A 22698-nucleotide genomic window follows, 5' to 3' on the forward strand; every position below is an offset into this window, starting at 1 on the left:
TATATGTACTGTATATTAATCATCACTGTTATACTCTTGAGGAATTTCATGGTTCCAGAAGCTAAATCTGTTGACGCTTTGTGATAAATAAGCCAGGTCTTTTGATGCTGCTGTTTATGTGCATGTGAGGCTGTGTGTGTTGCTATAATGCAAATTTGCTTATGAAAATACATTCATTACAGACCTACCTACATTTACTATTGCTCTATATCTGCTTCAACAATGATGTATAATCTGTAAGCTAGTTCTCCATCCATTCCTCCCCCCATCACAAAGAAAAATACTTACAGCATAGATTGTGCATGGAATTGAAGTTTATTTCCCCCAGGACACCAGAAATGATTGATTTTTGTCATGTAGCCCTCATGCTTTGTCACAGGATGTATGTCAGTGAGATAAAAAGTGATGGGTTATGATAGACTCGTAGTTACTAAAATTAAATGTAGCCTTTGTCATAGTTTTATTACTGGTTGTCTCGGTACTCTGGTTGAAGGTATTAGAGTCCAGGTTGTGTCGCTGCTGGAGATGATGTTGTAGTCCTTGTAATCTGAGAGAACGAGGCAGCTTTAGGGCATTTGGCTGCAGCTATTTTAATCTTAAGGCTGGAGCATTAAGTCAGAGTACCGAGACTCACTCTACGGTTGTAAGTGGCTTCCTTCCAGGACTGGCCAGTATTCTTTAAATACACTGAAGGAAAAAATAGAAGAACTTGTGCTTGTGAATAAGAGAGAATATTTGTGCATGGTTGTGTGTGTGTCCGCCTAGTCTTTACATTACTTTTCAAATATTTTTTTATGTGTTATATGTTGAGTGTGAATCTAGTATTACTCACCACAATGTGTGTGAGAGAGAGACAGTATTACTAGGTGCTTTCCTTTGCCTTTCCCTTCAGTAATTCACCCTACTTTTCTTTCATGGCTGAATATCTCCATGACGACCCCATCCTGTCTCTCTCTCTCTCTCTTTCTTACTCTCTCTCTCTCTCTCTCTCTCTCTCTATCTCTCTCTCTCTCTCACTCACTCACTCACTCCAGTGTGCGTCATACACATGAAAAGTGCTTGGTTTCCCTTTGGAACTCAGTCTACCACCCCACGCACACTCACCTGCAAAATCCTGGTTCCTCTTTGCTCATCGTCCTCAGTGTTCAGCGAGACGTCATTCACATACACACAATAGGAGAGCACGTCATGTTCTCCAAATAAGCGCGCGCTTCATAAGAAGAATAAGACAGAAAGAAAGGCAGAGAGGGAGAGGGAGGCGATAAAGTCTTATTGTTCTAGAGCAGCGTGCACTGGAGGTGTGGCATCTTCCGGGCGTTGTCGTGGAGACGGAGGACTGGCCAAGCTCTGTTGTCTTTCTTCCTTTAGGCTCATCACCAAGACGCGAATCACAGGGAGGCTGATCCTTATGGCAAGAGCCGCAGCCACAGGTAACCAACGCACACACTTATCACCTCACACAGCCACTTCTGAGTACAAATTGTATGGGAAGAATCAGTGTTTGTCTGAGAGTGCTAGGATTTGTGTTGTGAAGTAATTTTCACATTGTGAGTCAAGAAGACAAAAAGTGTGTGTGCGTGCTTTTTTTTTTTTTTTGTATTCACGATCAAGACTCGTGTTACAGAGTGGATGTATGTGGTGGATACAGGAACAGATCAGAGGTGAGTGTGTATGTGTTGTGAGTCATAAATGGGGATGTGGTGATGTACTCTGCCTGTAGCTTCAGAAAGAGATGCAGCAGATTCCCACAGTGTGAACCCATAGTCCATTCCTGCTGCGCTTGGGGAAATGTGTGTGTGTGTGTGTGTGTGTGTGTGTGTGTGTGTGTGTGTTTGTGTGCATGTGTGTGTGTGTGTGTGGTACGATGGGGGGGGGTGCACTTGTGTATTTGAGTATGAAACAGAACCTCTGAAACTGTGACAGGGGACAGTTCATTAGAAAATTATGAAATCTCTGGGTCTGCTCGTGCGCACAGGTAAGTGTGTCACTGAATGACCTGATAGTTAATTCACCTCCCGTCAGCGACGTTTAGGTGCCAGTGTTAATATGCTTGTGCTTACCAGATCTGTCTCTAAGCGATAGAGGCAGTAGGAGCTATCTTCTCTGCTGATAGCGGTGGGACATTGATAGATTGTAAAGCTGAGAAAGAAAAGTGGATAAAGTTGTGCCTCCAGCAGCCCTCTAACCAGAGATCCAGTCGAACAGGGAGTGTGGAAGTGAATGACAAAATACATTAAAATGAAAAATGAGAGCAAGCTTATTATTCACCCTGTACAATTTCTGATAATGAAGATCTGTGGGAAGCTCATGCTTATTTGTACAAAAGCTTTTTAAGGTGAATTATGAGCTTGTTCATTTCCCGCCCAGATGCTGAAGAGCATGATTAGATTGAGAAAGAGAGAGAGAGAGAGAGAGAGAGAGAGAGAGAGAGAGAGAGAGAGAGAATTTCTGTCTTAGACCTAGAAGTTGTAACATTGAGCTTGGCTTAGCGTCATATACTCTGCTACATTATACATGTTCTTAAGATGAACACGTTCTTCTAACATGGACATTATCATTTGAATTCCTTATTTAGATGAACATGAGGAGTATTTACTGATACACACAGGGAATTGACAAAAGAACATAAGCTGTGTGTTTTGTGTATACAAGAAAATTAGTTTTAAATTGACTTAAGCAGAATTAAATTGAATTTACTGTGCTGGAAAAAAAAGGAATTAAATCTATAGGACATAATTAGATCCGGTGTTGTTAAAGTTACTGTTTTAATCTATATTTCAGCTCTGCATCAAGGATCGTGGATTAGTGTACATTATATGTAGTTAGAGATAATTATGCATTGTGCAAGAATAAATTCATATTGTAAGAGAAGAGAATCGGATAGAATAGAAAGGACGGAAACTCTTTATCTCCGCTTCCTTTATTATCTGGTGCAAAAATCATTAGGGTGTGCTAATATAATTGGGGTGTTGTGGGAACATAATTCAGAGAGTAAGGGAACTCCAAGTGTGCTTAGAGAAGTGTGAATGTGTGAGACAGCCTGTGAGGATGAGACAGCCTAGGCAGAAGCAGGTCATTTTTAAGATCCGTCTTGTTTCATGAAAGCTTTGCACAAAGCAGTTGTTCAGTTGCAAACTAAGCATGCTTATGAACTGTTCTTCGTACACTGAGGGTTTTATGCCCACAGGTCTATATAACAAATCTAAATTGTCCACTACTATACAGTAGTGATTGTAATGTTTATGACAAAATCCCTAAAATCTATAGACCAACAATCATATAGCGTGCAACAGCATTGCGCAACCTGATAATTGATGTGATTAAAGGCAGAAAAAAAGGATAAAGTGCAAAAATGTAAAAATCATATCATATCAGTGTAAATATCAATCAGCAAATAATTTCCCAGAGGTATAATGCTTTGCCACTATGTGGACCTATACACGTGTAGGGCTTTGTGTGTATTCAGATTTGAACTGGAACCGGATGTGGTCTAAAGCAAAAGGACCGAAAGATTTATCATCCATCCATCCATCCATCCATCCATCCATCCATCCATCCATTAATCTATCTATCTATCTATCTATCTATCTATCTATCTATCTATCTATCTATCTATCTATCTATCTATCTATCTATCTATCTATCTATCTATCTATCTATCTATCTATCTATCTATCTATCCATTTGTTTATTCATTTTTAACTAACTGCTATTAATTATTAAACCGTAACCCTACAATTATGCTTCCAGACACACTGCAAAACCCCAAAAAAATAAATAAAACAGCAGCAACAAAATGAGCCTGCTGAACAAACAAGTCAGTTTCATTCACAAAATATAATAACAAAGCAATTTGCAGAATATCAATAACTTCAGGACAGTTCCTCAGCTACATCACTCTAGCTCATAACCAGTCTCTGTTATCTCTGTTCAGATCCTGTACGGCTTTCTGCTCTGATTTCTGTCTAACATGAGCGAAAGAACCTACCTCACAAAACATGTCTTCTTTCATAAATGTTTTCATAAATCAAGGAACCGTTGTTTATAGTTTTTATATTGTAATATAACTAAAATAGACACCTAATAATATTCGATCATATTTAATATCATATTGGGGTTATAAAAAATATCAGGGATGTTTACTGACATGCTATCAGACGCTATGACGTATAAGATACAGTGCTGCTGTGAATGACAATGTGGTCCTTTAAGCAGCATTTCATTATAATGCCCATGTGAGTTTCTGGGAAGTTTTTCTTCTAATACGAATGGAGAGGGATTGTTAAAGAAATGTGCAACAAACATGCAAATTTTATTATCAGTTTTTATGATATTTGTCTATTATTAATGAAGTGAATGAATGAATTAGTGTTTTTTTTTTCTTTGTGCATGGTGTGCGGTCTGTATTGCTACATACAGTAGCATGTCTATAAAGAAAATTATATTATTTCAGGCAAAGTTGTATAGAAATATAATTTCAATATGCTGTTATTTTGTGTTTAAGATCAGGCTAGAAGAGTAAAACACTGTCTCTTATTTGAATGAATTGAATTCACATTATATGTTAATTCTGAACATTGTATTCGTATCTGGCTAACGTGTTCATGTGAAGAACAAATACTTTACACTTTTAGTGTTACTGGAAGAAGGTTACTGGTGAAACCAATGAAGCTGAGAAACTTGGTATTCATTAGCTGATTGTCTGCTAGTCTGAATATCAATGAAATAGTGGTCACAAATACTTACTAATGACCCTGGAGGGTTTGTTAAGCACCAGGCTGTACTCCAACAGCCAAGCTAATAAGTTTGACAGTTGAACTGGACTGGGGTTTGATATGAGAAATGTAACTACAAGTCTAGGCTATTTTCCCAGCATGCAGTGCTACAGAATGAAATTGAACCTGTCAGATCCCCCTCAGAGGTGAGTTGTATATGTCTGCTGCAAGCCTCGGAGGGTTTGTTGACATTTTTATCCATGGTTAGCCATCAAATAGAATCAATAGAATCTGGATTTGGGCTTGACGATGTCTCTGAATTCAAAAATATTCAATTATTTATGTTTGACCATTAAGTATTAAGATTAGGTTCTGCAGAAGACAGGGTTAGATTCACTAGCACAATGTGTGTGGATTAGCATTGCTGTGTCATATCTGGTATCATAGCTAGTTATATGTTTGAATATTTTCTCAATAAGTAAAGAAAGAGAAATAAAATGTAACTTATTGTTTGAGTAATGACTTGATTTGAATGTAGCCTGTTTAGTGTCTCATAATTGTTCATTTAAACACACAAAAAAATGGAGATTAAAATTCAAAACATAGACAAGGACAATGGTCAAGAGTTTGGGATCTAACCACGAGAAAATGTGCATGAAATCAATTTTATAGGCTTTCCAGTCTCCCAGCATGCAGGAAATGTCAGTATTCAAAACAACCTTGTGTACACTTTCCTGATGAATCTCAGGCGAACAGTGTTATGTTTTAAACGGCTGAATTTACTCCTTGACTTTCTAGCAATAATTAAAACTCACAATTCAGACAGATTCATATCAAATGTTAATGAACTAAACATTGTTTAGTCTGTTTTCTCCTTCCATATATGTGCCGTTTAATTCTTCTAAAAAGCATATATGGCACAAATCCACATCCGGCTTGATCTGGTGACCTCAAGGAATTTTCTCAAGGAAAAGTATGAGCACTGAACAGCCTTTTAATAAAATTTATTCACACTGTTGCTGTATGATTCATTTTCTAATAGTGAGTTTTCAAGCTCTTTATTACTTTCGGATATTTCCCTTCTGCTCCTCTTTTTTCCCCCCCATACCTGTCTAATCCTGCGTCCCTGTGGCCATGAATAAATTGAAGTAGTGATCTGTCTCTGAATGGGTCTCCATGCTTCGATGAGTTTAGAAAGCTTACTTCTGCATGCACTGCACACTTCACAAACTCCAAGCACTAGAGGAGCTCAATGTTATCATTAGTGTATTTGTTACTGTGACCGCTGTTTCTTTGCACAGTAGTGCACAGGCATATACGTTTAGGTATTTGCAATTCCTGCCGGTTTGTTAGCTTGTTTGGGAACAAACCACTCTCTGAAGAACTGAGGCCTGATAGCTGCCCCACTCGCAATCTGCATTGTGTGCATCAATTAGCATACATCAAGCCTAAAAACTGAATATGTATGTGGGGAGTTGTGTGGGTCTGTGTGTCAAGCCTGTGTGTGAGTACGTTCCCCTGTGTGTGTTGTGAGATTTGGCAGACCGTCCAGGATCTGTTCACTCGAGCTGGTATGAAACTGTTTCATGGCATGTGCAGCTGAAGCTCTTTAGTTATGTACTGAAAAAAAGCTTTATTAATTTAGTTTGGTCAGAGGTCTTAGGCTTGAGTCAAAATCAAGCAAAGTAAAAGTTTTAAATTGGTAAAAGTACAAGAGTACAAAACATGTTCTTTGTCTAGCGCTGAGAAAGTCTTACTATTTAATTCATGCTGACCTTTTGCTGATGTTCCACCGTTGTAATTTTAGCTGTTGACAATTTGATGACTAATGTGGGTAGTTTATCTTTTTTACCTTTATCTCCTTTTTCTTTTACTTCTCTGTGTAATTATTCTTATTTCAAAATCTCAGAACTTGTACTATTGTTTCAACTCTAACAATTCTTTCAAGCGCCCTACAGATAATCCGTTCTACAAAGAAAAGATTATTCGCAGGGGGCTTGAAAAGAAGCCATTTTATCATTTAACATTATGTACAGTACTTGAAAGTGGCAGGAATTAGCAGAAGACAGTACATCTTCTATGTAAAAACTATGTTGTAATCATAGTACTAGCTTCAGTGGTGAAGTGTTTTTTTTTTTTTCTTCATTTCAATTTTCTTTTGTGGTTACAGAAGATGAATGAATTGGACAAATAAATTTTTTCTGTAATGTCGAAAAAGATGAAAAGTGAGCCAGCAAGCCGAAGTTCAAATGTAATATTTTTTAAAAAGGTGGATATATAGACATGACAAATCCTTTTTATTTGTACCTAGCTTATATTTGCATTTTGTGCAGGTGTCACATTCACTTATGCAGACTCTTTGTATTCTATCAAATTGTTTCAGTTCCTTTTATTTGGTTTTAGGGAGCTGAAGAATCACAGTGGGTGTCTGGCATACATGTGTACAGATTTACTGAGATTCCTTCCTACAGAATTTCGAGGGCAGCGTCATGTTGGTCTAAGTGCTCTGTTCAAGCAACCTTGGGCCTGAGGAGTAATACACATTGTAGAAGCCAATCCTATTTGCCTTTAACAGAAGATAGGTGTTTTTGAAACCGGTGCTTTCAATCTGTGGCATAGAGGAAGAGATAACCTGCTTTACATCACTGTATTTCTGTAAACAGAAAGATGAATTGATTGTTATTTAAATAGAATATTCTGTATCTACTGCACTTCATTCTGTAGTGTTCAATACTTTTAATGAGCACGTTGTTCTTCTCTTATTCACTTAATTACAAGTCATTGCAGGTGTGTCTGCCATCCTGTGAGGAATTGTGTGTGTGTGTGTGTGTGTGTGTGTGTGTGTGTGTGTGTGTGTGTGTGTGTGTGTGTGTGTGTGTGTGTGTGTGTGTGTGTGTGTTTGTGTGTGTGTGTGTGTGTGTGTGTGTGTGTGTTTGTGTGTGTGTGAGTGTGTGTGTGTGTGTGTGTGTGTGTGTGTGTGTGTGAGTGCGCGCGCGTGTGCGTGTTTGAGAGAGAGAGAGAGAGAGAGAGAGAGAGAGAGAGAAAGCGGTGAGGGTCTCTCTGTTCACTTCTGCCTGCAGGGTTAATTAGCATTGCAGAGTTGATGTCTGGAGCAGGCGTCGGCTGATCAAATCCTTTCTGTGTGCGTGTGTGTGTGTGTGTGTGTGTGTGTGTGTGTGTGTGTGTGTGTGTGTGTGTATGTGTGTGTGTGTTTGTGTCAGTCCTTCTCTCTATATATATAAGTGTGCTTTAACTACAGGTATCTTCGGTATATGAAGTACAGAAATGAACAGGAACACACGCACAAACCTATTGGCCAAACATACGTGACTGTACACGCGTTAGAGTTATTATCCGAGACAGGCAGGTGGTGTGATGAATCAGTATGGCTTCATATTTTTTTCTCTTTTCAATTTGTCCATCACTCCATGTTATTTTAGAAATAGTCAAGAAATTATTTGCCCCGTCTCCTTCTACTCTTTTGGAGCTTAATTGCTTTATTTCTTTCAGATTTCTCTTAAGAATATAACAATAACAGTTCTTCTGCCTCTACTTTATGTATCTTTCTGCATATTTTTTTCATAATTGCTTATTTCATATTACTGTTTTTTTTCTGGAAGGGGGTGGAGGGGGGTTAGGTTGTGTGTTTGTTTAAAAATTTTGCTGATACCAACTGACATTCACTTATTAAAATCCCAGATATGTTCTTAGGGTAGATTCATGATTGTTAGTTCAAGTCGCACATACACAACATAAAGCAACTATATAAGTACCAAACAATCTTACCTGAAAAAGCAAGTGGCCATAAAAATGTGATGACAATGACGGCATACCTATGAGACTTGCATTTAAAAACCCACAAGATTATCCTGAAACAATATTTAAGCATCTATATTTTACAACCAAAAAAAAAAAAAGATTAAATCTTCTCTGATATGAAGTTTCAATTCGGTTCAATTTTATTTGTATAACTCTTTTAACAATGTAAATTGTCCCAAAGCACCTTTACAAAAATATATACATTCAGGATATAAATTAAAATGTGCAGATTTATGACTGAAGCAAGGAAAAAATCCCCTGAGATGATTGAAGAAACGTTGAGAGGAACCAGAGTTAATGGGAACACATCCTCATATGGGTGACACTGGATAGTGTGATTATAAATAATTTCCCTTCTATAACTGTGTACTAAAGGAAACCTAACACTACAACCTTATACTTATGGAAATGTATACTTGTCCTAACATAAAGCTTAATTCATTGAAGTCATTAACTGTTCATTGATAGACAATTGAGTGCAAAACTGTTTCAGTCCTAAAGCTTTCATAGCACTTGTAGTCGTAAGCTATCGTTGTTTATGGTTTGTATGTGGTACCATCCACAGTTATCTCATGTATATCCAAGCTGTCCGTGTGGGGCCATCCTCAGCAAGAGCTAAATTAAAGTGCACCATTGAAGGCCATTAAATAATTCCATATTCCGTCATCCTTTAATCTCTCATGTGCAAAGAAATGGAGCGAGACCAATAATCCATATTTACTCAAACCACAAAGGATTTCTGAATACAACCTTTAGTACATACTTATGCACACAAAAAAGACCACCAGTCATAGATATATCTCTGTGACTCCCGACTGAAAGACAGTCTGGAATTTTATTTATTAGGTATACTCCCAGAATAAAATATATTTCAATAACACAACATGGATCATAGTTCATAATGCATAATAATACCAGATAGATATCGACACATGAAACAGGTTTATTAAAGCCGTGGTGTGGATTCTCACCTGAGCTTTATAGATATGAAAAATGCAGTGGTATGGGATTGACTGACAGCTGGGTTGCCATGGGGGCACAGAACCGGCTTTTTGTCAGGTCATAATATGAGGGGTATGTGGAAGTGAATGTGTGAGAACCCAGAGATCAATAACAGGAGTCAATAGTGCTTCACTGTGTTGGATCAGACACCCATGGAGAGCCTAAAGCACCTACACCTATAAGGAAAGACCACATGCAGAATACACAGGACTTATGCCAGCTGAATTTAGATGCATCTATACAGAACGATGACATCTAGCATGTAGTTCAGCGTGTATCTCTGAATTCTCTACTGAACTTGCAAAAGCAAGGTCATACATACAGTATATATATGTAAGGATACATGTGCGTGTGAATACATACACACAAATACACACACCATACATGCTCAGTTTCTGGCTTTCTTCTCCCTACTTTTGGTCTCACATAGACACATACATACTCACACACATATGCATAGCCACATGAACACCCTGTTGGAGATGGGTGTTTGGCTCAGTGACTGGTTTCACTCAATGAAAAATGGATGAGACTAAAATTAGATAAACTAAAATTAGACAAAGTAAGGGAAACCACAGGCTCCAAAATCCAGTTCTTAGGTAGCAAGACACCAGCAAGAAAGAGGTGATAAACACAGAGATAGAAATGTACAACAAGGCAAGTGAACCCACCATTCTTCTTACGAATATCACAGATGACAATAAAGAGGCATTATACCTCCCTCACACTCACACACACACACACACACACACACACACACACACACACACACACACACACACACACACACACACACACACGCACACACACACGCACACACACACACCAAAAACAATAAGAACAGCAACAGTACAGAGGGAACTATTTAGATTGATGGCTCTGCTAATGTTTGATGTTTTTGTATAGAGAGATATTGAGGAATGAGTGGACACTTGAAGGTGGATTTCTTTCTCCCTCTATTTCTGAGTGTGTGTGTGTGTGTGTGTGTGTGTGTGTGTGTGTGTGTGTGTGTGTGTGTGTGTGTGTGTGTGTGTGTGTGTGTGTGTGTGTGTGTGTGTGTGTGTGTGTGCAAGGAAGAGAGAACAAGTTGTTTCCACCTGCCTGATTAGGTATCTCTGATATAATAGATCTGATCTCGTGCTGTGTATAATGATTAATAGATCAAGTCAATGTCTAAAATTTCTCTCTGGTTTAGTTAAAATTAGGATGAATTACGTCACCATGCATATGCACCCCAGTCAGGGCTACTGTCATCACGTCAGCTTCAAGCTTTCACAGGGATGAATTGAATTATTAACTCATTAAAACTTAATAAACTCCTTCAGTGAGTGAGCTGTCCTCTCTCTCCCTCTTTAATGAACCACAGCCTTTAGTGTCAACCCCCCTTGCAGACCTGCTCTCAATCTTCATTCAAAAACGTATGTGAAATTGGCTGTCTATTGATCGGCTCTATCTACAAACATGCCATTTAAAGACTTTAGCCTTTTATTTAGCATAAGGTACGAACAAATATTCTGTGTGTAAATCATGTATTATTATAATACAAAAAAAATACCTTACAAGGATATAACAAACTAAAATTAATCTGTTAATCAAAAGCACGTTTAGATGGACAGCTAGCCTTTAATACTGAACTATTTTGGGGTTCATGTAATAAATGGTTTTATTACATAGAAACCTGTACACCGTCTCGCCGGCTCTTAGAAGCCGATACGATGACAAGTGCCACAGCATCCACTGATATTGATTTGAAAGCAAAGCCTACTACAGAGCTTGCTAATCGCTTCGAGTTATCGAGCAAAGCAATAATAAGAGAGCTGGCCAATTGCTTGTCACTTGCAACAAAGCAAATTCTCAACTGGTTAAATTAAGGTTATGATACTGTCTTTATATTCTATGCTCCATTTTTAGTGATTTAATCAATTTGAATACATTAAATGTGACAAATGTAAGTTTAGATGTAAGTATAATAATGTATATTAAATCTTTTTTTTATCTTTTGATGAACTAATAAAAATTCTCCAATATTCAACCTTTCTTTAAGAGATTGGAGGAATAATAAATTACTTTAATACCACATATCACAGACTGTATTTAAGGCATGGTATATGACCTATTGTGTATCCTGTATATCATCTCATAGATTTTTCAAGGCTTACATAATGGGGCAGAATTGCACTCAGAGATAAGTGCCCCATTCTTTATTCACTATTATGATAACTGATGTCTGCCATTTATGTTTATGGCTTGATAGAAGCAATAAAGAGATTAAGCATGTCACTAAAGCAAATGTAGCACATGCCACTGTAGACACATATTAAGATCCCATTAGCTGCATCAAGCATGCAAATATTTCCCCCCAAATATTTGTCATTATCAAGACTACATTTTAATCAGATAATATAGTATAGTATAGTAAAGTAATAATTCGCCCATCTCATAATTAGTAAAATACACTTTTAAAAAAAAAGCTGAATAGGAGTGCTGTTAACATCTAAAATGGGTAAGTGACAAAGAGCTCTGATTTTAAAATGATCCTGTAAATAGGAAAAGAGTAGTGCAAAAAGCAAGATGTGAATAGCACCCTGCTGAAATACTGAGGGGATGTGAAGATCCTGTAAGCATGTAAGGATGTGAAATGAGATTGCACCTCTTCGGGGAGCTGCTGAGCCTGCTGTGAGGCTTTTGATAAGGGAAAAGTCATACTTTTAATGACATTAATGAATGACCCTGAAGCTTAGATTCAGCTACATCTGAAGCCCCTGTAAAGAACACTTGTTTCTTTTCTGCCAGATGATGAATTGATCACCATAAGTACACTTACTGTTTGCCGTCAATTAGGTTTAAATGTGCTGTCTGAGAAAGAGTGACAAGTAGAGTCTTGAAAACCTGTAGATTCGGCCTGTAGAATCCCTGCTGTTTATTGATTCTGATCTGGAAAGCAGGACGTGTACCAAGGGGATATAGGGTTTCCATAGAAATAGTATGTTTGGAGAATCTGTTTAAAAGGGACACTTGTGCGTGAGCGAGTGTGTGTATGTGCATTCTACAACCAATACTTAACAATATTTATCGAAATACTGAGAGATTTCTTGCAAAAAGAAGGGGGGTAGGATGTAGATTTAAAGCATTCAAGGTTTTGTAGGTATTTGATTTTAAACACATTTTAGTGATTGTGTATTTGTGTGTTAATCTGTGTTTCTGTGTGTGCGTGTAAATGAACTGGTATGTACACTTTAACATTTGGGCATGTTTATGTTCATAAGTGACAGTATCTAATTACATCTCTATCTCTGTTGTTCTCTGCATCTCTCTCCGCACCTTTCCCCATTCTGCAGGTGGTCATGCTGCTCTCTTTGTTCTCCTGTGCTGTGGGCTTCTCCCTCCTACCGTTCCTCCTGTTTCCATACCCCACCCAGGGTTGCCCTGCCCGCTGTGAGTGTTCTGTGCCCACACGCTCAGTCTCTTGCCACCGTAAGCGGCTGGCACAGGTGCCCGAGGGCATCCCCATCGAGACAAGAGCATTGGATCTCAGCAAAAACCGGCTGCGTATCATCACACCACAGAATTTCTCTGGCCTCCTGTTGCTAGAGGAGCTTGACTTGAGCACCAACCTGTTGTCATCTGTAGAGCCCGGAAGTTTTCGCGCCCAGCCGCGCTTACGAACATTGCGTCTGCGCAACAATCAGCTGACCCTCCTGCCTCGTGGTGCACTTGCCGGCCTGAGTGAGCTCACTCTTCTGGACATCAGCCAGAACCGTCTGGTTATCTTGCTTGATTATGGCTTTGAGGACCAACGGCGTCTGCGTGTGCTTGAACTTGCTGACAATGAGCTGGTTTTTGTTGCACCCCGTGCCTTCAGTGGCTTGCCTGCATTGCGCTCACTGACCCTGCAGCGCTGTAACCTAAGTGCTGTGCCCAGCCATGCACTGGCGCACTTGCATGGTCTAACCAGCCTTCGCCTTAGACAGCTGGACATTGCAGAATTGCTACCACATACCTTTAAGGGCTTGGGCCGTCTCCGTCATCTTGAGGTGGATTATTGGCCAGCACTGGAAGCTGTGCCCTCTCTTGCCCTGCAGGGTCTGAATCTTAGCACGCTCTTCATCACCCATACCAATCTTTCAACAGTACCAGTGCTGAGCCACCTGTCCTACTTGACCCATGTGAACCTGTCCTACAGCAATGTGAGGGTGCTGCCAGCTGGCTGGCTGCGTGGCCTGGATAGGCTGGAAGTGCTGCAGGTACGCAAGGCACAGTTGGTGCGTGTGGAGGCTCAGGCCTTCCAAGGGGCACTGTCACTTCGCCTGCTTGACCTATCCTACAATCGCTTGACTACGTTGGAAAGAGCCACACTGCCAGTGTCTGTGGCCCTGCAGAACCTACTGATTGGCCAGAACCCATTAGTGTGCGACTGCCGTCTGCGATGGCTACTTCAAAGGACACTGTCCCTACAGTTTGGGGAGGTGCAACCTCAGTGCACAACCCCTGCCGCTCTCGCTGGAAAATCTTTCGGTGATGTAGTAGAGCCACTGCTTTCTCGCTACGTCATATGCACCAAACCCAGGGTCATTGCCATGTCGACACAACCAGCCCAAGCAGAAGAGGGACAAAAGGCATGGTTGTACTGCACAGCAGATGGCGCACCACCCCCCTCTGTCTCCTGGCTGACACCACATAGGCGGCACATCACCATCAAAAGCACAGGGCGCATGGTTGTCCATAGCAACGGTTCACTGGAGTTCCGGGTAGTGGAGCCTCAGGACAGTGGCATTTATATCTGTGTGGCATCCAATCCTGCAGGCAATTCCACTCTCTCCATAACACTAGCTGTCAAAAGTCTGGGCCTTAGAGATGGGGCTCTCTATGCCAACCGCAGCTTCATCTTTGATCCTGATTACAATAGCTCCTCGATCAATGGCACAGAGCATTACACAATCAGGATGGTGCTGGACTTTACTACCATTCTTGTGTCTACGGCTATGGGCTGTCTCAGCTTCCTGGGTGTGGTCCTTTTCTGTTTCCTGCTTCTCTTCGCTTGGAGCCGAGGCAAAGGCAAGCACAGAGGAAGTGTGGACATCCAATATGTTCCACGCAAGAGGAAAGGGGCCAGCAGTGAGCTTACTGAGACCAGCGGCCCCAGACGTGTCAACATGAAGATGATCTGAGAGCCAGATGGTTCCAAAAGCATTATCTTGATCCACTGATAGCCAATCTGCAAGATAGAAGAAAAAGGAAAAGGAGAAAGACCTGTATCTATGGCGGCCAGTCAAGATTGGCATGATAAGCGGCACACCGTTTCAGTTTGTGTGCTTTTTTGTGAATGTACTTTTGAGGTTCCTATGACATATGTACGTATGAATATACGTATGTCAGTCGAAATATAGTGTGTGCATTTATGGGCATGTGTGTGTCTATATTATATGGATGTATTCAATTGTGAGAGTTTATACATACTATCCAAACAGAGTCATTTATCAAAAAAAAAAGTATTTGTATGTCTTCTGCAATGTTTTGTCTGGACAGCATTATTATAATTGGACAGTACAGACATGGGCAGAGGACACATTGTTGTATAGATATCATGTTTGTGAGGAAAAATTATCTATTTATACATTTTAGGTTTAACTATTATTAACCTTGGAATTGCTGCAAAAACTCAAACTGTCTTCCCCAACAAGTAAATTACGTACAGGAAGAAGCCTCAGCAGTACTGTGTTGTGAAGTGTTTGGTTTTGCTCCGAATATCTTTTCTCCCCTGGGAGATCCTGAAGTTTAAGGAGCCTCTGGGAAAAGACAAACATCATCTGCCATTTTATTGTTAAAAAAAAAAAAAAAAAAAAAATTATAGTGTGTTGCAATGTGAGGACTTGTTTGACATGGTGGGTAACAGGGGCCGTGTTTGTGACTCAGTGGAAATCTGTGAAACTGTTTTTTGATGTTCTGTCAAATGCTGCTCAGATGTTTTTACATAATAAATATATTGGTATATTTTCCAAAGAAAATAAATCTAAATCATACAGTTTGATTGTTGTACCATTACAACTTAGAATCTTGTTCTTGTTACTGTCTCTAATCATACATTCTCTTAATCCAGCATATATCATTTTTAACCATTTAAAGCAGTTGACTGTTATCTTAACCAAATGACACACTTCTAAATACGCACTTACACACTTAGGACAGGATGAAGATGGCCAAGTATTTTCAAAAGGACATTTAGTATGTCATAATTTACAGACCTTTCTTTGTCACAAAATGTTCGCAAACATTGCACTTTTTGTAGTCATTGAGACATCAGTGTACTACACTTTGTATTAGAATATTCTGGAGACAAATATGAGGTCATCTGTAAAGCAGTTCTGATCTCAAGCACACCAGCAATCCAACATCTGAATGGGTAAAGAACTAATAATTAAGGTGTTGGAATGACCAAGTCAAAGTCCAGACCTCAACCCCATCGAGATACTCTGGTGGGGTCTTAATAGAATTGTTCATATTCAAATTCCCTCACACATCAAAAAACTGAAGCCATATTGTAAATAAGAGTGCAACATTTTCAAACACTATGTGACAGTCTGATAAATTATTTAAAAAGAGCAAGTTATTGTTGCTAAATGTGGCTCTGCATGTTACGGAATTATCGGGTGTACTCATTTTCCTACCTGGTTTCTAAATATTGGAAAGCAATGACTACATATTGGATACTGTTGTGTTAGTGAGTACCGTGCAGTTATTTAGACCCTTATAAATAAATACATGATGGAGAATTGATGGATCCCATGACTTTATATAGAACATAAATCTTATATATTTTCTCATGAAAAGAATAGTGCTATAAAGTATTACTATTCATAATAAACTGAGACTTAAGAACTGATGTGATGTGCTTCAGGATCATCTGCATCCGGATGATGACTCCTGAAAGCCCATTTCAAAGATTGCTGGTGTCCTATGCACAACATGACATGGAGAAAATTCCTTTGGACTATAGTTTCCCAATATCCCAAATGATGTAGTTGATGCACAGATGAAATGTGCTAGGCCATACAAAATCAAAAGAGTGACTGTTCACCTCTTAAAATGAAAATCGCAGTATCTAAAACTGGGAGAAAGATGACAAGTTTCAAAAAGTGTAACCAGTATAGTGCCAGGTTCTAACAATATCTTCAGCGCTTTACTATTCTGACTTGTGTGTGCAGGGGGGGGGCTGTCACTGTATGCGTCATCTCATCTCAAGAATTTTTCATTGTCAGCAGAATGACCTTGCTGTGCTCTATTATTGTCAGTTTTGGTGAGAGCCTAAACAGGCACAGCTTTTCTGTGCAACTAAGACTTCCTCAGAGACACACTGCAGCATGAACTGATGCATGAGCTTAGCCTCTAGCTTGACCTGAGGAGGAACCACCTGCTGCCTGATAAAGACAGAACCAGACAGATAAAGATAAAGAGTGTCCGAAGGGAAGTAACAAACAGCTCTAATGAGCAATACTTAGACAGAAGCATGATGCTATCAAGCAATTATTTATAAAAGCCACTTTACACAGGGTTTGGTGCCTGTACTCATGTCATCTATGGTAAAAAGCTCATAATTTTCTAAGGTTGGAAGGCAAGTCCTAATATTTTTCAGCCTATAACTATAAATGTATAAACCTGCCATGTCTAACACAGCTTAGGAGTATCTTTATGCTTCCAGATATTAGGACTCGGGCAATCTAAGTGGTTTAATGATAATTACTCAAATGTGGTTAATCACTTGAGAGCATTGTGGGGAAACAAAACAAGTTCAGAGCTTTCAGCTTGATTTTAGTGTTTGCCAGCAGTGCCCATGAGACTGCCAAATAGAGAAAGGCGGAACAAATGGCACAGGAGGATCGACATGTCTCCAGCTGAGTTCCAGTCATAAATCTCATGGTATCTTCCAGAACCATCACATGCACAGTTACCATCTACCAATCCCTGCCCACATACAGCCTGGTCTATCAGATTTACATAAGGATGCCAGCACTTAGTTTAGCTTCAATGCACTAATGCACAAATGCCATTGTATACATGTTGTAAATAGACTGCTGGCAATAGGAGGCCTGCTACAGCAATAATAGCCCCCTTCAGTGTCTGTGAAAGTGGGTGGCATGCATCTCCAATCTTCCACACCACTGCATACTTAAAGGATGAATGGAATGGCAGGAAATCACTCAGGCAGACATAATAGTTTAGTCAAGAGGAAGCATGACAGCAGCTAATTAGTGCAATGTATCCTAATTAAAGGGGGCATTGTCTTTGAGGGAATGTATATAGATGTATAGATGCATCTTGGGCACAGAAAGAGAGAAAGAGGGATCTCAAAACATGCGCGAACACACACACACACACACACACACAAACACACACACACACACACGTACACATACACACACACACACACACACACACACACACACACACACACACACACACATACACACACACACACACACAAACACACAAACACACACACACACACACACACACACACACACACACACACACACACACACACACACACACACAAACACACACACACCCCACACACACACTCATATACACACCCACACACACATGCACACATGCACACATAGACACACACACACACACACACACACACACACACACACACACACACACACACACACACACACACACACACACACACACACACAAAAACAGACTTCGCCTGAAAGGACTGTTCTTGTGTACTTCTTGTGTAATGTAGGCAGCATCCATTATAATCCAAAGATTTCTTTGCTGTGCTGTCTAGTAACCTGGCCGTTAGATGCATGGAGATGGTTGCTAGGCGCAGCCTAAAAGTGTTGCTAACAGTGCTGTGCACTCATGTTACCATGACAACGTGAATGCCTATATCTTTTCCTCTGTGAACCTGCAAAGTCGACAAGGAATCGTCTGAACAAAGAACCATGCTGTGTGCAGTCTGACCTGTTGCCAGAAAGCCACACGTCTTTGTATGGTGTGAGATACACAATTATGCAATACATGTATCTAAAATCACATGAGACAGTAGATTTGTGGGATGGAGTACACTGTAGATCTTTTTAATCTCTGTAGATTTTTTATGTTTTGCTGTGTGGGCCACAAGGAACATTTAGGTCAAAATGACATTTACACAGTTTCCCTTTACTTCAAATGAAATTGAGGTTCAGATGTTGAATAATATAAAAAAGACATGTTGAAGAGGTGTCTAATACTGTATGACACTGAACCTGTAACAGTGGACAAAGTCACATCTCATAGTTGATCACAGCAGCAGCCTTCTAAAGACTGAAATCACTTCTTTCTCAACATATATCAATAGTTTGGCAAGCATCAGACTCAGGTAGGAGGTGTTTGAAGGAGGAGGTGTTTTATTGTTCATATAATAATAAACTATTTTACCAGACTTGTTTTTCTGTTTTATTGAGCTTTATATTTACTGTATGTGATGTATGTAATGGGGTTGGGTGTCATTCAGTATGGAAGGGGCTTGGGAGCTATTGAGTTAGTTACCTAAATGGAATATGTACAAACTGTGTATCCTTCATGAGCCAGGGGTCTAAGCCATGTTTGATGTGGTGAAAGTTCTGTGCACACTAGGATTTTCACCATATCAATATCACAGACCAAATAAATCATACATGGTGAGAGAATTCCTTAGTCGTGCATTAAACCTGGCGGTCTTAGATTTAATTTGATATGCTCATCAGAAGTTGATTCAGCACCAAAGATGGCTCAGGAACATGTTCTGCCACTGTCACAACCTTAACTGTCTCACTATTGTAGGGGAATCATAATCATACAAGCATGTCTAGCATGCATGAACACAACTGGTGATGTACAACCTGCCACAGATTTGGCTTTGATCTTGTTAAATGTGATGTGCGATAAACTTATAAAGACAAAAAGATTGTACATATTTTGTATGTATGCGGTGCATAGCAATGTTCAATTAGAAGAAAGTGGCAATGCTAATTAAATTAGCTTGGACAACCAGGAGCCAATCACAGGATACCTGATCATCAAATCAACATGTTGCTTTTCTTCAAACCTTTGGTACAAATTTAACCTCGTACAATTGTCTAAAATGACTAATGCCGAGTTGGCTTTGAAAGAACTTAAGTACCCTGCACAACCCCAATGAACAAATTTGTGTGTGTGTGTGTGTGTGTGTGTGTGTGTGTGTGTCATGTGCATGTCTGTGTGTGCATGTTTGTGTGTGTGTGTGTGTGTGTGTGTGTGTGTGTGTGTGTGTGTGTGTGTGTGTGTGTGTTTGTGTGCGCACACATTGAACACAAAAAGGAAAATTTGACAGTGTTTATTTTTTTGTATTCTGTAAGCAAATTTTTAATAAGAAAAAAATAATTGACAGATTAGATGCAATACAAATATAAGCAGATAACATAACAGCGCCCCCTAGCGGCACACTAGCTTTACGTGTGTTACGCTCCAGTCGAAGAGCCTCACATTAACAGTGTACATGGTGAATGTATAACTGACCAGTCAGTGTAAATACTACATAGTTACGGTTCTGCTTTGTCAGGTAGACTTACATAACACACGTATATGTAATACAAAAACACAAACATATATAAACCTTCCAGCAGAGGGCAACACTGATTTCCTGAAGATTTCATCAGGACGTCGTTCTTCTTCTGGAGCCCAGTCACAACATAGGAAGAGCTGGAGGCAGCTGTTCTCCTTTCATTTTGTACCGAGTACTAAAAACTAACGGTAAGAAATACACGGACAAGATATTTATCACACTCAGGCAACCAGATCTGTTCATATTTAGTTGTTTCTCTCTGACACTGACCACTGTTTACCTTACAGTACAGTATGTGTGTACTATTTCTATATATATATGTGAGGTTTCCTGGGTTAAGACTCTCCTGCAGTTTGCAGTTTCAGCCTGTAGAGGGAGCTCTGGAACATCATCTGTAGCCTTTAACTAGAAGATGATAAACAGCATAAACCAGTGACCACTGACTGTCCACTGAGAGTCAATAAGGGAATCCAATTCAGTTTCAAACATTTATGGATTATTTGAATAATGAAGTAATAATAATGAGGGTGTTATATTCAGCTCTTTTGTATGCATTTCCCGGTATTCCCTTATCCCAGTTATTACTCAGGGATGGGAACCTGGGCTGTACCAGGTACTAAAACTCTGCTGCACACAGCTGGGTGTCAAAAGATGAATATGATTCCATAGGCCAGAATTACAGCTTTTGTTTTCTGATGTTTAAATGTCGATGTGTTACTTCGTGTAGAACACAGATCCTTGGGTGATTTTTGGAACAGATGCGTAAACGTCAGGTTATCCTTTTTCTCGTGTTTGTCGTGTTTTTTCTCGTGTCTGTCGTGTTTTTCTTGTGTTTATCTTTTGAACTTAAACACAGATAGTTTTAACTGGCCTTACCGTTCCAATTACTTTCAGTTTCAATATACATTTATACCATCTGACTTTAATCGTAGTGATTCTTGGGCAAAATTTAAGTCATTTCTGACAGATACCAAAAATCAGGAAAACTGGGTCATTAAAAACTAGCTTTTCTCCCCTGAGGCATTAAGACTGTACAATACACTGCGGTCTCCCAACACCCACACTAGTATGATCATCTCAGCACTTGCACCTATGACAGACTTTTACCATCATAAGCAGATTTTACTACTGATCTTGTTGTTAATCTTTTCACCATACCCCTCCCCCCCCCAACTATTTGCATGATAGGGTGGAGCCAACACGTTAAAGATGATTGTTTTTTCCATTCACTACGTTTTCCTGTCCACTCACTTGATTGTGCAGAATATTTCCTATCCTTTGTAATTATTATACGTTGTTGCACTTAACTCCCACTCTCAAGAGACATCTCTTTGCGTGTTATTTAGTCTTGTGTACGCTGCTGCTGCGTTATAACTCTGTCTTAAAGAAACAACTTTTTCATTTTAATGTATTATGAGTTATATGGGGGAAAGAAAAGGCGTAGAATCAACTTGATTGGAGTTGACTTGAAATCATTGGATTAAATGATTGTCCTAATAAACTATCTGTCTAAATCTATCGGCTTGTGCCAAGCCAACCAATCATTTCATGCGGTAAGTTGCTGTGTCATGCAGATTATTGTCCTTATACTATTAATTTATGATCTCCATGTAGGTGGCCTTTGTTATATTTCAGCACTGGATGTTTAGTGTAATATTTGTCACTTCACTGTCAGCATTTTATAGATCCTTATCCAGAGCAAATTACATTTTTATCTCATTTTATACAACTGAGCATAATTGAGGGTTATGGGCCTTGATTGAGGGCCCAGTGGTGGACCATGGGAATTGAACTCATATCCTTGTGATTGGTAGCCCAATACCTCAACCACTAAGCTACCACATCCTTATAACTTGCCTACAAACTAGATCACACTAATCACGCACACTGAGGCGTAAGAGAGTTTAGGTAATTAGTTCCAAACGACACTGCCAAGCTCCAAAATCCCAGTGATGAGCTTCGAAGGTAATAACGTTGGATGTCGAGCGTAAATCCACGAATATTAAACTGGTGTAAAGATACATGTTCCAGTGTGAGATGAAGCACATGTAATATATTCTCTCTATATTCCACCTCTTGTGGAAGCACAATGGAAGAAGCCCAGACGCAGTAGGATATCGGGCTTGATGAAAGCTGTTACCTCACGGTGGAGGTGTGAGCCAGGTGGAAGCTTACGAGACAGACATCATTAAGGAGTAGATGAACACCGAGTCTTTTACAGAACGATTAGAAGATGATTAAAACTGTATAGATAAGTATCACACCGTCGTGTCTTTGTGTCTATTTCGTGTTTATCCCTCAAAATCTTCAAAATCATTTTTGGAAAGCTTTCTCCGGCGCTGTAGTTCTTTTTAAAGGCATTTTGGTCCCCGATCCTGTTGACTCGTAAGCAGAAATCGCACGTTAAAGCACATTCGTTCTAGCATGTTAATAGTGATACAGACTCTTTTAGTTTGTTATTATTGTAGACCTTTTTTTTCTTTCAGTTGTTTCAGTTGTTCAGAGTTATTTAATGTACTGTTTTCTCCCCAAAATTAAAGCATCCTTTTTTGGCAATAAACTATTTCAAATGAACATTACTGAGTTGGT

General features: G+C 39.5%; 2 protein-coding genes across 3 annotated transcripts in view; both read left to right on the forward strand.

Moving 5' to 3' along the window:
- The first annotated feature begins 1066 nt into the window (after positions 1-1066).
- Positions 1067-15736, forward strand: lingo2b (leucine rich repeat and Ig domain containing 2b). 2 transcript variants are annotated; one of them, XM_027150109.2, is made up of 2 exons: positions 1067-1430; positions 12875-15728. In XM_027150109.2, the coding sequence occupies exon 2, from the start codon at positions 12881-12883 to the stop codon at positions 14702-14704; it is 1824 nt and encodes a 607-aa protein (XP_027005910.1). In that variant the 5' UTR covers positions 1067-1430; positions 12875-12880; the 3' UTR covers positions 14705-15728. The 2 variants fall into 2 exon arrangements, with proteins under 2 accessions (XP_027005910.1, XP_027005911.1); XM_027150110.2 differs by lacking the exon at positions 1067-1430 and adding an exon at positions 1486-1661 and having other exon boundaries at positions 12875-15736.
- A 4358-nt stretch (positions 15737-20094) lies between these two features.
- The window catches only part of c9orf72 (C9orf72-SMCR8 complex subunit), an 8527-nt gene continuing 5923 nt past the window's right edge, over positions 20095-22698 (forward strand). Inside the window, exon 1 of the mRNA XM_027150369.2 lies at positions 20095-20297. The gene's annotated coding sequence lies outside the window, so the exon portion shown is untranslated. The remainder of the gene's footprint in view (positions 20298-22698) is intronic.

This window comes from Tachysurus fulvidraco, chromosome 4 (genome assembly GCF_022655615.1).
Source record: "Tachysurus fulvidraco isolate hzauxx_2018 chromosome 4, HZAU_PFXX_2.0, whole genome shotgun sequence".
NCBI lineage: Eukaryota > Metazoa > Chordata > Actinopteri > Siluriformes > Bagridae > Tachysurus > Tachysurus fulvidraco.

Bases quoted from the DNA above. Each gene is read 5' to 3' on its own strand.
- lingo2b (XM_027150109.2), top strand. From the start codon at position 12,881: ATGCTGCTCTCTTTGTTCTCCTGTGCTGTGGGCTTCTCCCTCCTACCG.